General features: G+C 39.4%; 1 protein-coding gene across 10 annotated transcripts in view; it reads left to right on the forward strand.

Moving 5' to 3' along the window:
• Positions 1-5,362: 5,362 nt before the first annotated feature.
• Positions 5,363-12,457, forward strand: part of ABI1 (abl interactor 1) — a 104,291-nt gene continuing 97,196 nt past the window's right edge. For all 10 annotated transcript variants that reach the window (XM_060160464.1, XM_060160501.1, XM_060160474.1 and 7 more), the window contains exon 1: positions 5,363-5,601. In XM_060160464.1, coding sequence (XP_060016447.1) covers positions 5,485-5,601 — 117 coding nt within the window. In that variant the 5' untranslated portion in view covers positions 5,363-5,484. The remainder of the gene's footprint in view (positions 5,602-12,457) is intronic.

Here is a 12,457-nt window from a genome sequence, read left to right on the forward strand (position 1 = left end):
ATCGACAGGGGGACTCTCAACCACTGCGCCACCGGGGAAGCCCCCGTTACATGTTATTGCTGAAGAGTGGTCTATTGTTTGGATGTACCAGTTTGTTTATTCAGTAAGTGGCTGAAGGACATTTGACTTGTTACCAGCTTTTAATGTTTTTACTATGAACACTCACATGGTTTTTGTGTGAACGTTAGTGTTTGTTTCTCTTGGGTAAATATCTAGGAGTAGGATTGCTAGGTTATTTTTTTTTCTTTTGTTTTTTGGCCTCGAGGCATGTGGGATCTTAGTTCCCAGACCAGGGATCTAACCCTCACCCCCTGCATTGGAAGGTGAAGTCTTAACCACTGGACCACAAGGGAAGTCCCTGCTAGCTTATTTATTAAGTATATGTTTGGCTTTTGTAAGAAACTACTAAACTGTTTTCCAAAGTGGCTATAGCATTTTACAGCCAGTAATATATGAAAGTCCCATTACCCTACATTGTCAGTAGCATTTGCTATTGTCAGGACTTTTTTATTTTAGCCATTCTAAAGGGTATATAGTACAGTCTTAAATTTTACACTACATCCTGGTGGAGTGTAGTTATCTTATTATAGTTTTAAGTTGCATTTTCTTGATACATAATGAGTTGAGTGCCTTTTCATATATTTATTGGCCTTTTATGGAGTGCCATTGTCATCTTTTTTTTTTTAGTTGTCCTTTTTTTTTAATTGTCTTTTTTTCCCCATAGATACAAGTCCTCTCTCAAATGTATGTGTTGTGGCTTATCTTTTCACTTTCTTTTTTTTTTTTTTTTTTTTGCGGTACGCCGGCCTCTCACTGTTGTGGCCTCTCCCGTTGCGGAGCACAGGCTCCGGACGTGCAGGCTCAGCGGCCATGGCTCACGGGCCCAGCTGCTCTGCGGCATGTGGGATCTTCCCGGACCGGGGCACGAACCCGTGTCCCCTGCATCAGCAGATAGACTCTCAACCACTGCGCCACCAGGGAAGTCCTTTTCACTTTCTTAATAGTGTCTTTTCATGAACAAACTTATAATTTTAATGATGGCTATAGTAGGCTGACTAATGGCCCCTCAAGGATGTCCATGTCCTAATCCCTGCAAACTGTGAGTATATTACCTTACATGGCAAAAGGGACTTTGCAGATGTAATCAAGTTAAGAATCTCGAAATGGGGAGATTTTCTTCGATTATCTAGGTGGGATGTATGTAGTCACAGGATCCTCATAAGAGGGAGGTTGATGGTCAGAGTCAGAAAGAAGTTGTGATGACAGAAGCAGTTTCAGAGAGAGATCTGAGGATGCTGTGCTGTTGACATGAAGATGGAAGAAGTGGCCATAGTGAAGGGATGCAGGTAGCCTCTAGGAGCTGGAAAAGGCAAGGGAATGCATTCTCCTCTAGTCTCCAGAAGGAAAAAAGCCCTGACATTTAATTTTAAACAAGTGAGATCTCTGATCTCCAGAGCTGTAAGATAATGAATTCGTGTTGTTCTAAGTCACTAAATTTGTTGTAATTTTTTACAGCAGCAATAGGAAATGAATACAATGGCTTAGTTTTTCATTTTATTAAAAAGCAATTTATACACAAAACCAAAAACCCTAAATAAAAGCAATTTATCTTTTTTTTCTTTTTTTTGTTAGTGCTTATTGTGTCCTGGTTAAGAAATCTTTGCCTACCCCAAGCTTGTGCAGTTACTCTATGCTTTCTTGAAGAAGCGTTATTGCTTTACCTTTTGCATTCGGAACCGTGATATATCCTGAATAAATTTTGGAGTATTGGGTGATGTAGATTCAATGTTCATATGAAAAAAATGAATGTCCAATGGCTCCAGCACATTTATTGGGAAAAAGAATCCTTTCTCCCATTGAATTTCATTGGCACTTTTGTCATAAAATAAATTTCTGCATATATTAGTGTCTGTTCCAAAGAACTATTTGTGTTCTTCACCAAGTCCACTTTGTCCTAATTTCTGTAGCTCTTTAGTAAATCTTGAAATTTGGTAGTGTATGTCCTCTAACTTCATTTTTCTGTTGTCTTGGTTGTACCAGGGCCTTTGCATTCAGATACATTTTAGAATCACCTTGTCAATTTTTACAAAAAACCTGTTAGGATTTTAATTAAGATTGTACAGAGTAAGTTGTTGTGTTTTTTTGTTTGTTTGTTTTTTTGGGTTTTTTTTTGCGGTATGCAGGCCTCTTACTGTTATGGCCTCTCCTGTTGCGGAGCACAGGCTCAGCGGCCATGGCTCACGGACCCAGCCGCTCCACGGCATGTGGGATCTTCCTGGACCGGGGCATGAACCCGTGTCCCCTGCATCGGCAGATGGACTCTCAACCACTGCGCCACCAGGGAAGCCCCAGAGTAAGCTGTTTTGATATAGAAATTCAGGTCCTTTACTTTAGCTAAGTTTTATTCTATTAAATCTTTTAATACATATTTTTCTGGTCTGTTAATAACTGTGATTTAAAAAAAATTTATGACAATATAAATTTATCATAATAATATATGCTTAGTAAAGGGTCATATTTGTTTAATTTAGTGGAAGGGAAAAATGGTTTTCAAACTATGGGTCATCTTTCTGTAGTGGATCATGAGATCAATTTCATAGTCCTTACCAGCATTAAATAAATTGAATTAGAATAGGAAAAATAAGAGTATCATACTTAGTTTTGTGAAACTTTTAAACCAGCATATATATATATATATATACATACATACACACATATACATATATATATATATATCCTGGTTCACATTGTGTCAAAAAATATTGAAACCCATGGCTACAGTATGGTGCTGGTGTTTTATGGTTTTATCCCCACAAATCCTATTTGGTTTTAAAGGAGATATTGCCTTATTACAGACTATCATTATAAGGGAAACTAGTTGTTGTTTTTTTAAATAAAAATACAAAGGATAGCATATTCAACTCAATCACCTTAAAGGTATGAGGGATAACTTCATTGAATAGACTTTATATAAGCCATAAATATTTCAAGAGAAAGTTTTAACTGGATAGTAGAAAGACCTCTGTTCTAGAAGTCAGAGAACTTGACTACTATTTTCAGTGCCATTAGCTAAATCTCTTAACCTGTGTACGCTTAAATTTCCTTATTTGGTAAAGATAGAAAAGAATCTTTAGGTCATTTATCTCTGAGTTGTGTGCGTTACAGAAATCTAATAGGACTTTGAAAAGAGTAAAGCAGCATCACCTGCCTAATCACTCCCCAATGTTGTTGAAATGTATCAGTATGTGGAAATAAGTTTAGTGATTTCCATAGTTAAATCTGGCTCGTGTAGAGACCAGATTCAAGAATACATCAAATTTCAATAACTTGTATTAAATGATGTTTGGATTAATGATAAGTATTAAAGAAAGACTACTACGTCTATTTTGGATTATTATGGAGAGTATGTCATTTATTGATTTATGGACCTTAGAATCCTTGATTGGGGGAATTCCCTGGTGGTCCAGTGGTTAGGCCTCCGCCTTCCACTTCGGCCAGGGTTCAACCCCTGGTCAGGGAACTAACATCCCGTAAGCTGCACGGCCGAAAAAAAAAAAAAGAATCTGGTGACTGGGTGTAGTTATCTCTTTCAGGTAGGAGAAGATATAAATTTTTCCTTGTAGAGGCTGAACATCATATGGCCCCTAGTAAAGGCAATATCCAATAAATACCTATTCATGGGTCAATTTTTAAACATTTGGTTGTTATGTTATTATTTTTATAGTTATTGTGATTCTAAATGACTTCATGGAGAGATGAAAATATGGACTTTTAAATGATCTTTAAATTAGTTTCCTTTTGGCCTTTGGACAATACTTTTCATAGTCCATTATATCAAAAGCATTTAATGTTTCTCTTGAAATAAAAAGCTTGAAATATAGGGTGTTTTAGGCTTTTCCAAAGCAGTTGATGATTTTTAAAAAAGCACAATGATTTTACACGATGTAGAGAAACAACCTGTACAAAACTTCAAAGATGTAGGGAGATATATGCAAAGAGTCAAAGAATAAGAGATCAGGATGTGATAGTACTAAAAATTGTTTGGTTTTATTTTTTATTTTTAAAAATTAAAAAAAAATTAATGGAAGTATAGTTGATTTACTGTATTATCTTAGTGTTGTAACCAAGCAAAGCGCTTGTGGGCTAATGGCTCAGAAAGCCAAACTCTTGACTGTGGGAGTTTGCAGCAGAGTAAGGGTTTATTGCAGGGCGCCAAGCCAAGTGAGTGAGAGAAAAGCCTCAAACCCACTCCAGCTTGGTCTTTGAGTTACGGGTGTTTTAAAGATGAGGAACAAAGAAACTGGGATTAATCGTTGCCCTGTGACATTTCTGTGACATTTCTTAATCGTGATTTCGGGAGTCAGAATGTCTCCAGTTTATGATTCTCTGGCCAGGTGGTCCATGGTCCACGGTCTGTGAGCTCACCTTGCCCTGGAGAAACATCCTGAGTTTGTACCTTAATGATGACACCTGTAACAGCGATTTTAGTGCATTAACGACGTTATTGACAGCAGTAACTATAGTCACCTGACGTAGGTTGATTAGTGTTAGCACAGGATTGAGGTCAGAGGGGAGAAAGAAATGAAGTTTTGGATAGAGATTAATCATAAACTCAATAAGGGACCATGGTTTTAAGGGGACTCCAGTTTCAGGTGTACAACATAGTAAATATTTTTTATAGATTATATATGTGTGTTTGTTTTTAAATCGTGGGTCTGTAAGTGTATAGAGTCTCCTTAACTCAACTTGTACCCCCAATGTTGAGTACATTGCTTGGTATAGAGCTGTTAATATCAAGTGTTGCCCAAATTTTAAGTGAATTGAGGAAGTTTAGAAAGTAAAGCCTGCAGAAGTTTAGAAAGTAAAGCTTGAGTCGCGTTATCTCTAACAAAATAGAGGAAGTAAAGATTTGGAGTTTTCCATACTCTAGTCCTTTTAAATCCTTATCAGATGGGTATCTGATTCAAGGGCGTTTCCTAGTTAACCAAGTTCTGCCAAGCTTCACAGCCTTCTCCGGGAACCGGTTTCATTCTCTAGAATCACCCTGTGGCGCCATCTCCCGGAGCTGTCAAGAAACTCGGGATTTAAACCACCACCCTTGTTCCAAGTTCTTTAATTGCTCTCCTCCCGGGTCTTTTTCTGAGGTTCCCTGGACGCATGCGCTTTCGATGGGCGGCCAAGCCAGTGAGAGACTACAATTCCCAGAAGGCCATGCCAAAGGGGGGGGGGAAAAAGCCCGTGGTTGCGGGAAGGGGGAGGGAAAGACAGGAAGGCTCGCGAGAAAACGAGCTTGGGGAGGCTGCGAGAAGTGGGTGGAGGCGGGTGGAGAGCGTGAGGAGAGCGAGGAGGAGGTGCCGTCCCACAATACCAGGCGGGAGGGCGGGCAGGCGGTTTGTATCCGGGCTGTGAGGTGCTCGAAACCTCCGCGGACCTTGCAGCCTCTGTCTCTTTAACGCGAGAGGAAGCGATGCAGAGGGGTGGAAAATGGCAGAGCTGCAGATGTTACTAGAGGAGGAGATCCCGTCTGGCAAGAGGGCGCTGATAGAGAGTTATCAGAATCTGACCCGGGTGGCGGACTACTGTGAAAACAACTACATACAGGTGAGGAGCGCGGGCGCGCGGGCGGGCGCTGCCGGCCGGGCCGAGGACCCGCCGCCGGCCGCCCGAGTGACTAGCCCACTGGGCGGGGTGGGGAACTGGCTAACCTCAGCGGCAGCCCCAACCCCAGCCCCAGTCGGGGAGAGAGCGGGTGGCCGGGCTGCAATACAGGAAGTGGCCGTGGTGGTTGAAACCCATAGAAGCGGAGAGAGAAAATGGGCGAGGGAGCCCGGAGCAGCGGCCGCCGCGGTCCGGCGCCCCCCTGCCGTCCGCCTCCCCGCGGGCTCGGCCCCCCGAGCGCGCTGCCCCCCGGCCGCCCTCCACCCGCTGGCCTTCCGTCCCGGAGCCCCCCGCCACCTCTCCGCCGGCCGAGGGTCTCGGACCGGGCGAGCGAGCGGAGAGCAGAGGGCTGGGACGAGGCTTGGGGAGGAGCGGCAGGAGCGAGAGGAGAAGCGGGGGGTGCGTCGGGGGAGGGTGGGTGGGGGCGAGAGTATGTCAGTTCAGCCCAGAGGGTGTGTCTTTTATTTATTTATTTATTTTTAAAATTTGTCGTGAGTCACATCACACAGACCTCCCCCGAGGAGAGGAGGAAGCGGGCGGGGAGCGAGGGAGGGCGTAGAAGAGAAGTTAAATCTCCGAATTCCGTTAATTGAAGGTTTGTAAATCTGCCCGCCTGTCCGTTTTCAAGTCGGGTTTTCTCCCCCGCGTCTCATCATTTTCACTTCCGCCCCCACCGTAATATATTCTAGAGGTTGTTAGGGCGGTCGTTTGTGTAAAGCACAAATTATCCTTAACTGCTTGGAAAAATGGCTTCAATACTCTCTCTTCCCCAAAAGTTCTTGAACTGCTGGCTTCTTAAGTAACTTAACTTAAAATAGAATGGTGTAATCGCCGGTTGCTTTTTTCCTGAGGTTTCTCTCTTTACAGTACATGTAGAGAATGAATCCCCGAACTAGAACCAGAACGTCAAATATGTCATTCTAAATTTATTAGAAAATTCTTGGGACCTTATCTATGGCAGATAGTCGGTTGTTTGCTTTTATTTTAATGATTGAAAGTGAATTATGTTGTGTGGTAGTTTGGTGTGTAGATCTTTAACTGCATAAACTAACAGTTTGCAGTAGAAGCAAATAAAAGTAGCAGAGTCCTTTATATCAATGTAATGGCACCAAAAATTCGCTTGTTAGTGGTAAGGCATGACCAAAACGTGGTTTCAGAGGCTGGGGTTATTGCAGTTCAGAACTAAAGTATTTATAGCAATGCATCCCACGTGATTATCATTTTTAAGAACCAGTGGTTTCTGTGTTGGCAGATGCTTTTCCTCTATTTTTAGAAGGAGATACTGTTTTCAGAATATTTTGAATGTTTCTCAATTTCCATATTAGTAACATTGTATCTTCAGTAGCACTACTAGGAGTTCATCTCACAAATTTTTTCAAGCTTTTACTTTAGGAATTCCACTGATAAACTTGTTGAATGCCTGCCACATCTACTGTATTACTTGTTTTTGCAAACTTTATATTTAGCTTTTAAAAAAATATTCTAAAATCTAGTAGAAATGTGGATATAGTTTTCGAGCAGAAAAATTTTCTGTAGGTTATCGATATTAAAAATAAACATGTTTTATTCAACTTCACATGAAGAACTTTAAAATTGAAGTGAATCTCAGTTTGCTGAAGGTTTTAAAGATTTTGAAAGTCAGAGGGAGAGCACAGGAAGTTAAATTGCCCCCTTTCTAGAAAAGTCATTTCTTTGTAGAAGTCAGCAGATAGGCACTTCATAAAGGGGTGGCTTCTTTTCGTTTTGCATGTTGGGAAATCTGACAAATATATGGTGTGTTAACTGCTACGTGTTTGCCAATGCAAACGTGTTTTAACCTGTCTTTTGGCTATTTCTTTTTCAGGTAGTTGTGTGCTGTACATTTTTTTTTCCCCTGACCCTTTTCTTTTCTCCTCTTGCCACCGTAATTTTGAAGCACTTTAAAAGTTCATTATATCCCTAATAAAATAAATCATGTTATTTCTCACATAGTCTTTTAAGCATGTTAGTACCATGATGCCAAGATCCACTGTCACTGGCCCCAAGTTTTTTTGGTGGTCCTAAACTTGACACCAGTGAGATATTTAGAAATACTGGGGAGGGGGGGGAAGAATGAAATTCACACATAGCACTGTAATAGCTTTTAAACTTTGGGCTGCATGAAGCTGGCCACTAGCTCCCTTCCCAGGAGGCTCAGACAGGGTCACGCTCTGACAGGCTCAGAAGATGGTAGCTGATTTTGTGATGTGCTGTGGTGCTGTGAAGAAGGAACACATAGTACTAGAAATATCCATTTAGTTGTCTTTTGAGATCTCTCTGTATCCCTTCTGTGACCGATTGGATAAGGGCTAACACCCTATGTAAACATACCTTCTCTTGGGGAAGGTATATGGTCACTTGTGTTTTGTGAATTTTTTTATACCCAAGGTGAGTTAAATTATTGCCTGAGTGATTTTTATCCTGAGAATTTACTTTTCATTTTGTTGTTTTCCTACAGTTCGGAAGTACAGCTCAGGTAAGGTGTTTAGCTGGCAAGTTCTTTTGGCTGTAGTGCAATTGAGTCCTTGAGCACTTTATTAGCTCTTTTGGTCTTGTTGACTTTAATTATTAAATTGTATTATTAATAGCAAAACTTCTCATAAGAGTCCACTATCTTAAAAAGGACAGGGTTTTTGAAATTCTTATGGGAAAATAATATTCAAAGCAGAGAGTGTACTTTATATAAACATTTATATAGACATAAAGAAAAATCTTTGCCTTTTCCCACCTTTAGTTTGAATTTTCTGGTGGATTGTGTCAAGGACAGTCACTCTTCAACTTGAAGAGTTGTTTGTTCATCTGGCCAGTTCTCTTTGCTCTACTTTAGGGTCCATACTGCCTTTGTCATGGGGATTATTTTGAGGAATAGGGCAGAGATCTAAGTGAAAAGGAGTAGAAACTGGTTACGAAAGGTTTCTCAGCATAGATAGGGTAAGGACAGAAAAGTCTCCCTTACAGCTTAACTTTTTTAAAATTAATTAATTAATTAATTAATTAATTATTTTTGCGGTACGCGGGCCTCTCACTGTTTTGGCCTCTCCCGTTGTTGAGCACACGCTCCGGATGCGCAGGCTCAGCGTCCATGGCTCACGGGCCTAGCTGCTCTGTGGCACGTGGGATCTTCCCGGACCGGGGCACGAACCCGTGTCCCCTACATCGGCAGGGGGACTTCCAACCACTGCGCCACCAGGGAAGCCCAGCTTAACTTTTTAATTTAATTTTTTCCCCGGAATTCCACCAACAGGGGCTTGTTTGGGTTAACAAGTATATACTAAAGTCTGGGAAGATGAAGGGGATGTCATCAGTGAGCTACTTAATTTAGCTTGATTTCCTCCACCCATGACGTCAGTTTATATTCATTTGCTCATTTATACCCATGTGATCTTGGAAGGCAGATAATTTTTTGAGGGGGAGCACTTTAGAGTAGGTAAAAGCTGACATTTTTGGTACTTTACAGTTTATTCCAGTTTATAAACTAATGTCACTTAAGTATTACAATAATTATGATCATTTTTTCTTTCTTTTTTTTTTTAAACAAATGAGCAATCTGAGGTTCAGAGACGTTGAATACCTAGCCTAAAGTTACATATCTTGTATGAGATGGTGCCTAGAATCAAACCCAGATTTTCTGATTCTGTATCCTAAGTGGATAAAAAGAAATGTATGAAAAGGGTAATAGAAAAGGGAAGAGTAACTTGCTTCTACTTATTGAGTACCTACTCTTTCACAGTCTGTGCTGGTTGATTTGTATTACCTTTAATCCTTACAAAAACTCTCTGTGATAGGCAGTATTCTCTTCCAGATGAGGAAATTGGGACTTGGAAAAGTTAAATGAATTTTTGTTTGATCACACATTTAGGGATTGGCAGTCAGGATTTCTCCCTAACACTTGACAGGCTCCAAAGGCTATGCTCTTTCCATATCACACTGTCTCCAGATGTGAATGAGTCTAGAACTCAGACTAGTTCAGAAATGTCATGGAATAGACTCTGATGGGTCATGTCTGGTAAACTAACAACTGTTTTACTGTTGTTTCCTCTGCGTTCCAAGTTGTAATATAAGAACAGGTGTGTTTGTAATTTGGGGACTTGCCCAATCACAAAAGATGGTAACTTTGGCACTTGAAGTATTGAATTACAGGAATCATAGGCTAGTTTTTCACTGAGCTCAGTGGATCCTCTTCTCTTGTGCATCTTTGCCTTTTATTTTTTTTCTGTTCTGAATCAGCTTTGCAATTGTGATAAGGAAATTTGTAGAAGAATTAGTAGAAGTTAGCAAAACAAAAAAATGTCTTGAAATATTTTGGGTAGTTCTGATTTCCACACAAACTATGTTCAGGTAAAGATGTCAAAGTGCTTGCTGAGATTAGGACAGATTGGAAATGGTAGAAATCTTTTTTTTTTTTTTTTTTTTTTTTTGCGTTACGCGGGCCTCTCACTGTTGTGGCCTCTCCCGTTGCGGAGCACAGGCTCCGGACGCGCAGGCCCAGCGGCCATGGCTCACGGGCCCAGCCGCTCCGCGGCATGTGGGATCCTCCCAGACCGGGGCACGAACCCACGTCCCCCGCATCGGCAGGCGGACTCCCAACCACAGCGCCACCAGGGAAGCCCTGAAATGGTAGAAATCTTACTTGCACTTGGAAGTTTGAGTAAAATAGTGGCTAGCAAAATTAGAGATATAGGTTGGAAATCTAAATGAATTAAACAGGGTTTTAGTAATGTACAACATGGTAACTCTAGTTAATAATACTGTATTGTATAATTGCTACTAGAGTATATCTAAAAAGTTCTCACCACAAGAAAGAAAAAAAAAATTTTTAATTTGTGTGGTGATGAATGTTAACTGGACTTATTGTGGTGACCATTTTGCTGTATATAAAAATAGTGAATTATTATATTGTATACCTGAAACTAATATGGTGTTATATGTCAGTCATATCTCAATAAACACAATAAAATGGGATTTTAGATAATTTTATGAAAAATCCTCAGTTAATTGTTAGATTGACCTATATCATGTCATAACATTAATTAAACATTAACGCTGCTGTCAAACAGGCAGAATCTGACCTTGCATATTAGGTCTTAATGAAAGTCCATTCATCTCTCTTTTTTTCCTTTTGTAACTATAATATAATAAGAACTTTACGTGTGGTACTGTGATCTAGTTCTGGTGTGTTTAGATCCTCAGTTTTAGTAGGTTTGTATCTTTAGAAGAGGGTTTTTTAAAGAAAATTGTTGAAATAATCCCTTAGGATAAGAACACTTTTCTAATTCCTCTTATGTGCTTCTGCTTTCTCCAGTTGGTTCTGATAGCTGAAGAATACTAATACTCCTTGAGGTAGAAAAGAGGTATTTGGGCAATTTGGATTCTGATCTATGACCATTTATTTATTTATTGGCCGTGCTGTGAGGCGTGTGGGAATCTTAGTTCCCTGACCAGGGATCCCCCCTGCAGTGGAAGCTTGGAATCTTAACCACTGGATAGCCAGGAAAGTCCCTCTGTGGCCATTTAGAATAACTGTATCTTCAGTTAAATTATGTCCTAGGAATTAGAAATTTGTGAGTTAATAGGCAAGAATGTATTCGCCAGAGAAGAAGAGTGCTAATATTGGGACAAGAGTTTGAGTCAGACATTAGGAGATTGTGTAGACGTAATTCCATGAAAATAGTGTTTGTAAGAAAAGTAAGGTAAAAGTGATAGTTGAAAGGTAATTTTGGAGCATTTAAAAAGTTTGAATTTGGGGGGAGCTATATATTTTTTCTAATGTCTTTTTGTGTTGATTGTAATTTTTACTGAAGTTATGGTTTGACTTTTGAAGAATAATAGTCAAACCCTGGGGCTACAAATGTTTTAGACCTTAATATTTATTTAATAAGACGCCATCCTAAAAAATAAGGGATTTTTAAAAAAAGTATGATATTGAGAAAATGGCAGTTGTTTGATTTTGGAAGATGTCAGTTACTGGATTTTGTTTTTAAAGGAGATAGCTAACCTGATGATTTTAACTGTAAACATTAATTCCATAGAAAGGAGACTTGAAGTTTTTTAGTATTACCACTCTGTGTCAACCCAAATAGGTACACTTAACTAATTTACTAATTTTCTTCATTTACAAAATGAAATTTTCTGAGAAATAGTTGGTAGTGAACTAGTATTTGTGAAAAAAATCTGGAAGCAAAACAAAACATCCTAAGGAAGATAATATTTATTTGTTATCAGATTCTAATTTTGATATGCATCTGTGCTTAGCAAGTTCAGCAGATGTTTGTGGAATTGTGATTTATATCAACTAAAGAATATTGGTAGTACCATCTCAGGTATAGCTTAAAGTATAAGGAAACCATTTAAAGTCTTATTTTACTAATTTTTAGCACAGTAATTAAAAACTCATATACTCAGATGTGGAGAGAATGGCATAATGAACCCCGACGTGTTCAACATCCAGCTTTAACAATTACCAACTCATGGCCAGTCTCCTTTCATCTGTAATCCTCTCCTGTCTGTCTGTCATTACTGTAAAGTCCATCTTTGATGTATCATTTCATCCATAAATATTTTAGTACGTGTCTCTAAAAGATAAAAGGCTTATTTAAATCCATTGCACAATTTCTATATGTGGGGGAAAAGATAATGAATGTTATTATGATTTATTTATGACAATAAGGAGTAGAGAGCTTTAAAATAGTTAATGTATTTTAAGTTTACAAACCATTTTGTTAGTAATTCCTGCCATAGGTTGATTAGAATATAGCTATATTATATGCTTCATAATGGAATT

This window comes from Lagenorhynchus albirostris, chromosome 1, assembly GCF_949774975.1.
Source record: "Lagenorhynchus albirostris chromosome 1, mLagAlb1.1, whole genome shotgun sequence".
Taxonomy (NCBI): Eukaryota; Metazoa; Chordata; class Mammalia; order Artiodactyla; family Delphinidae; genus Lagenorhynchus; species Lagenorhynchus albirostris.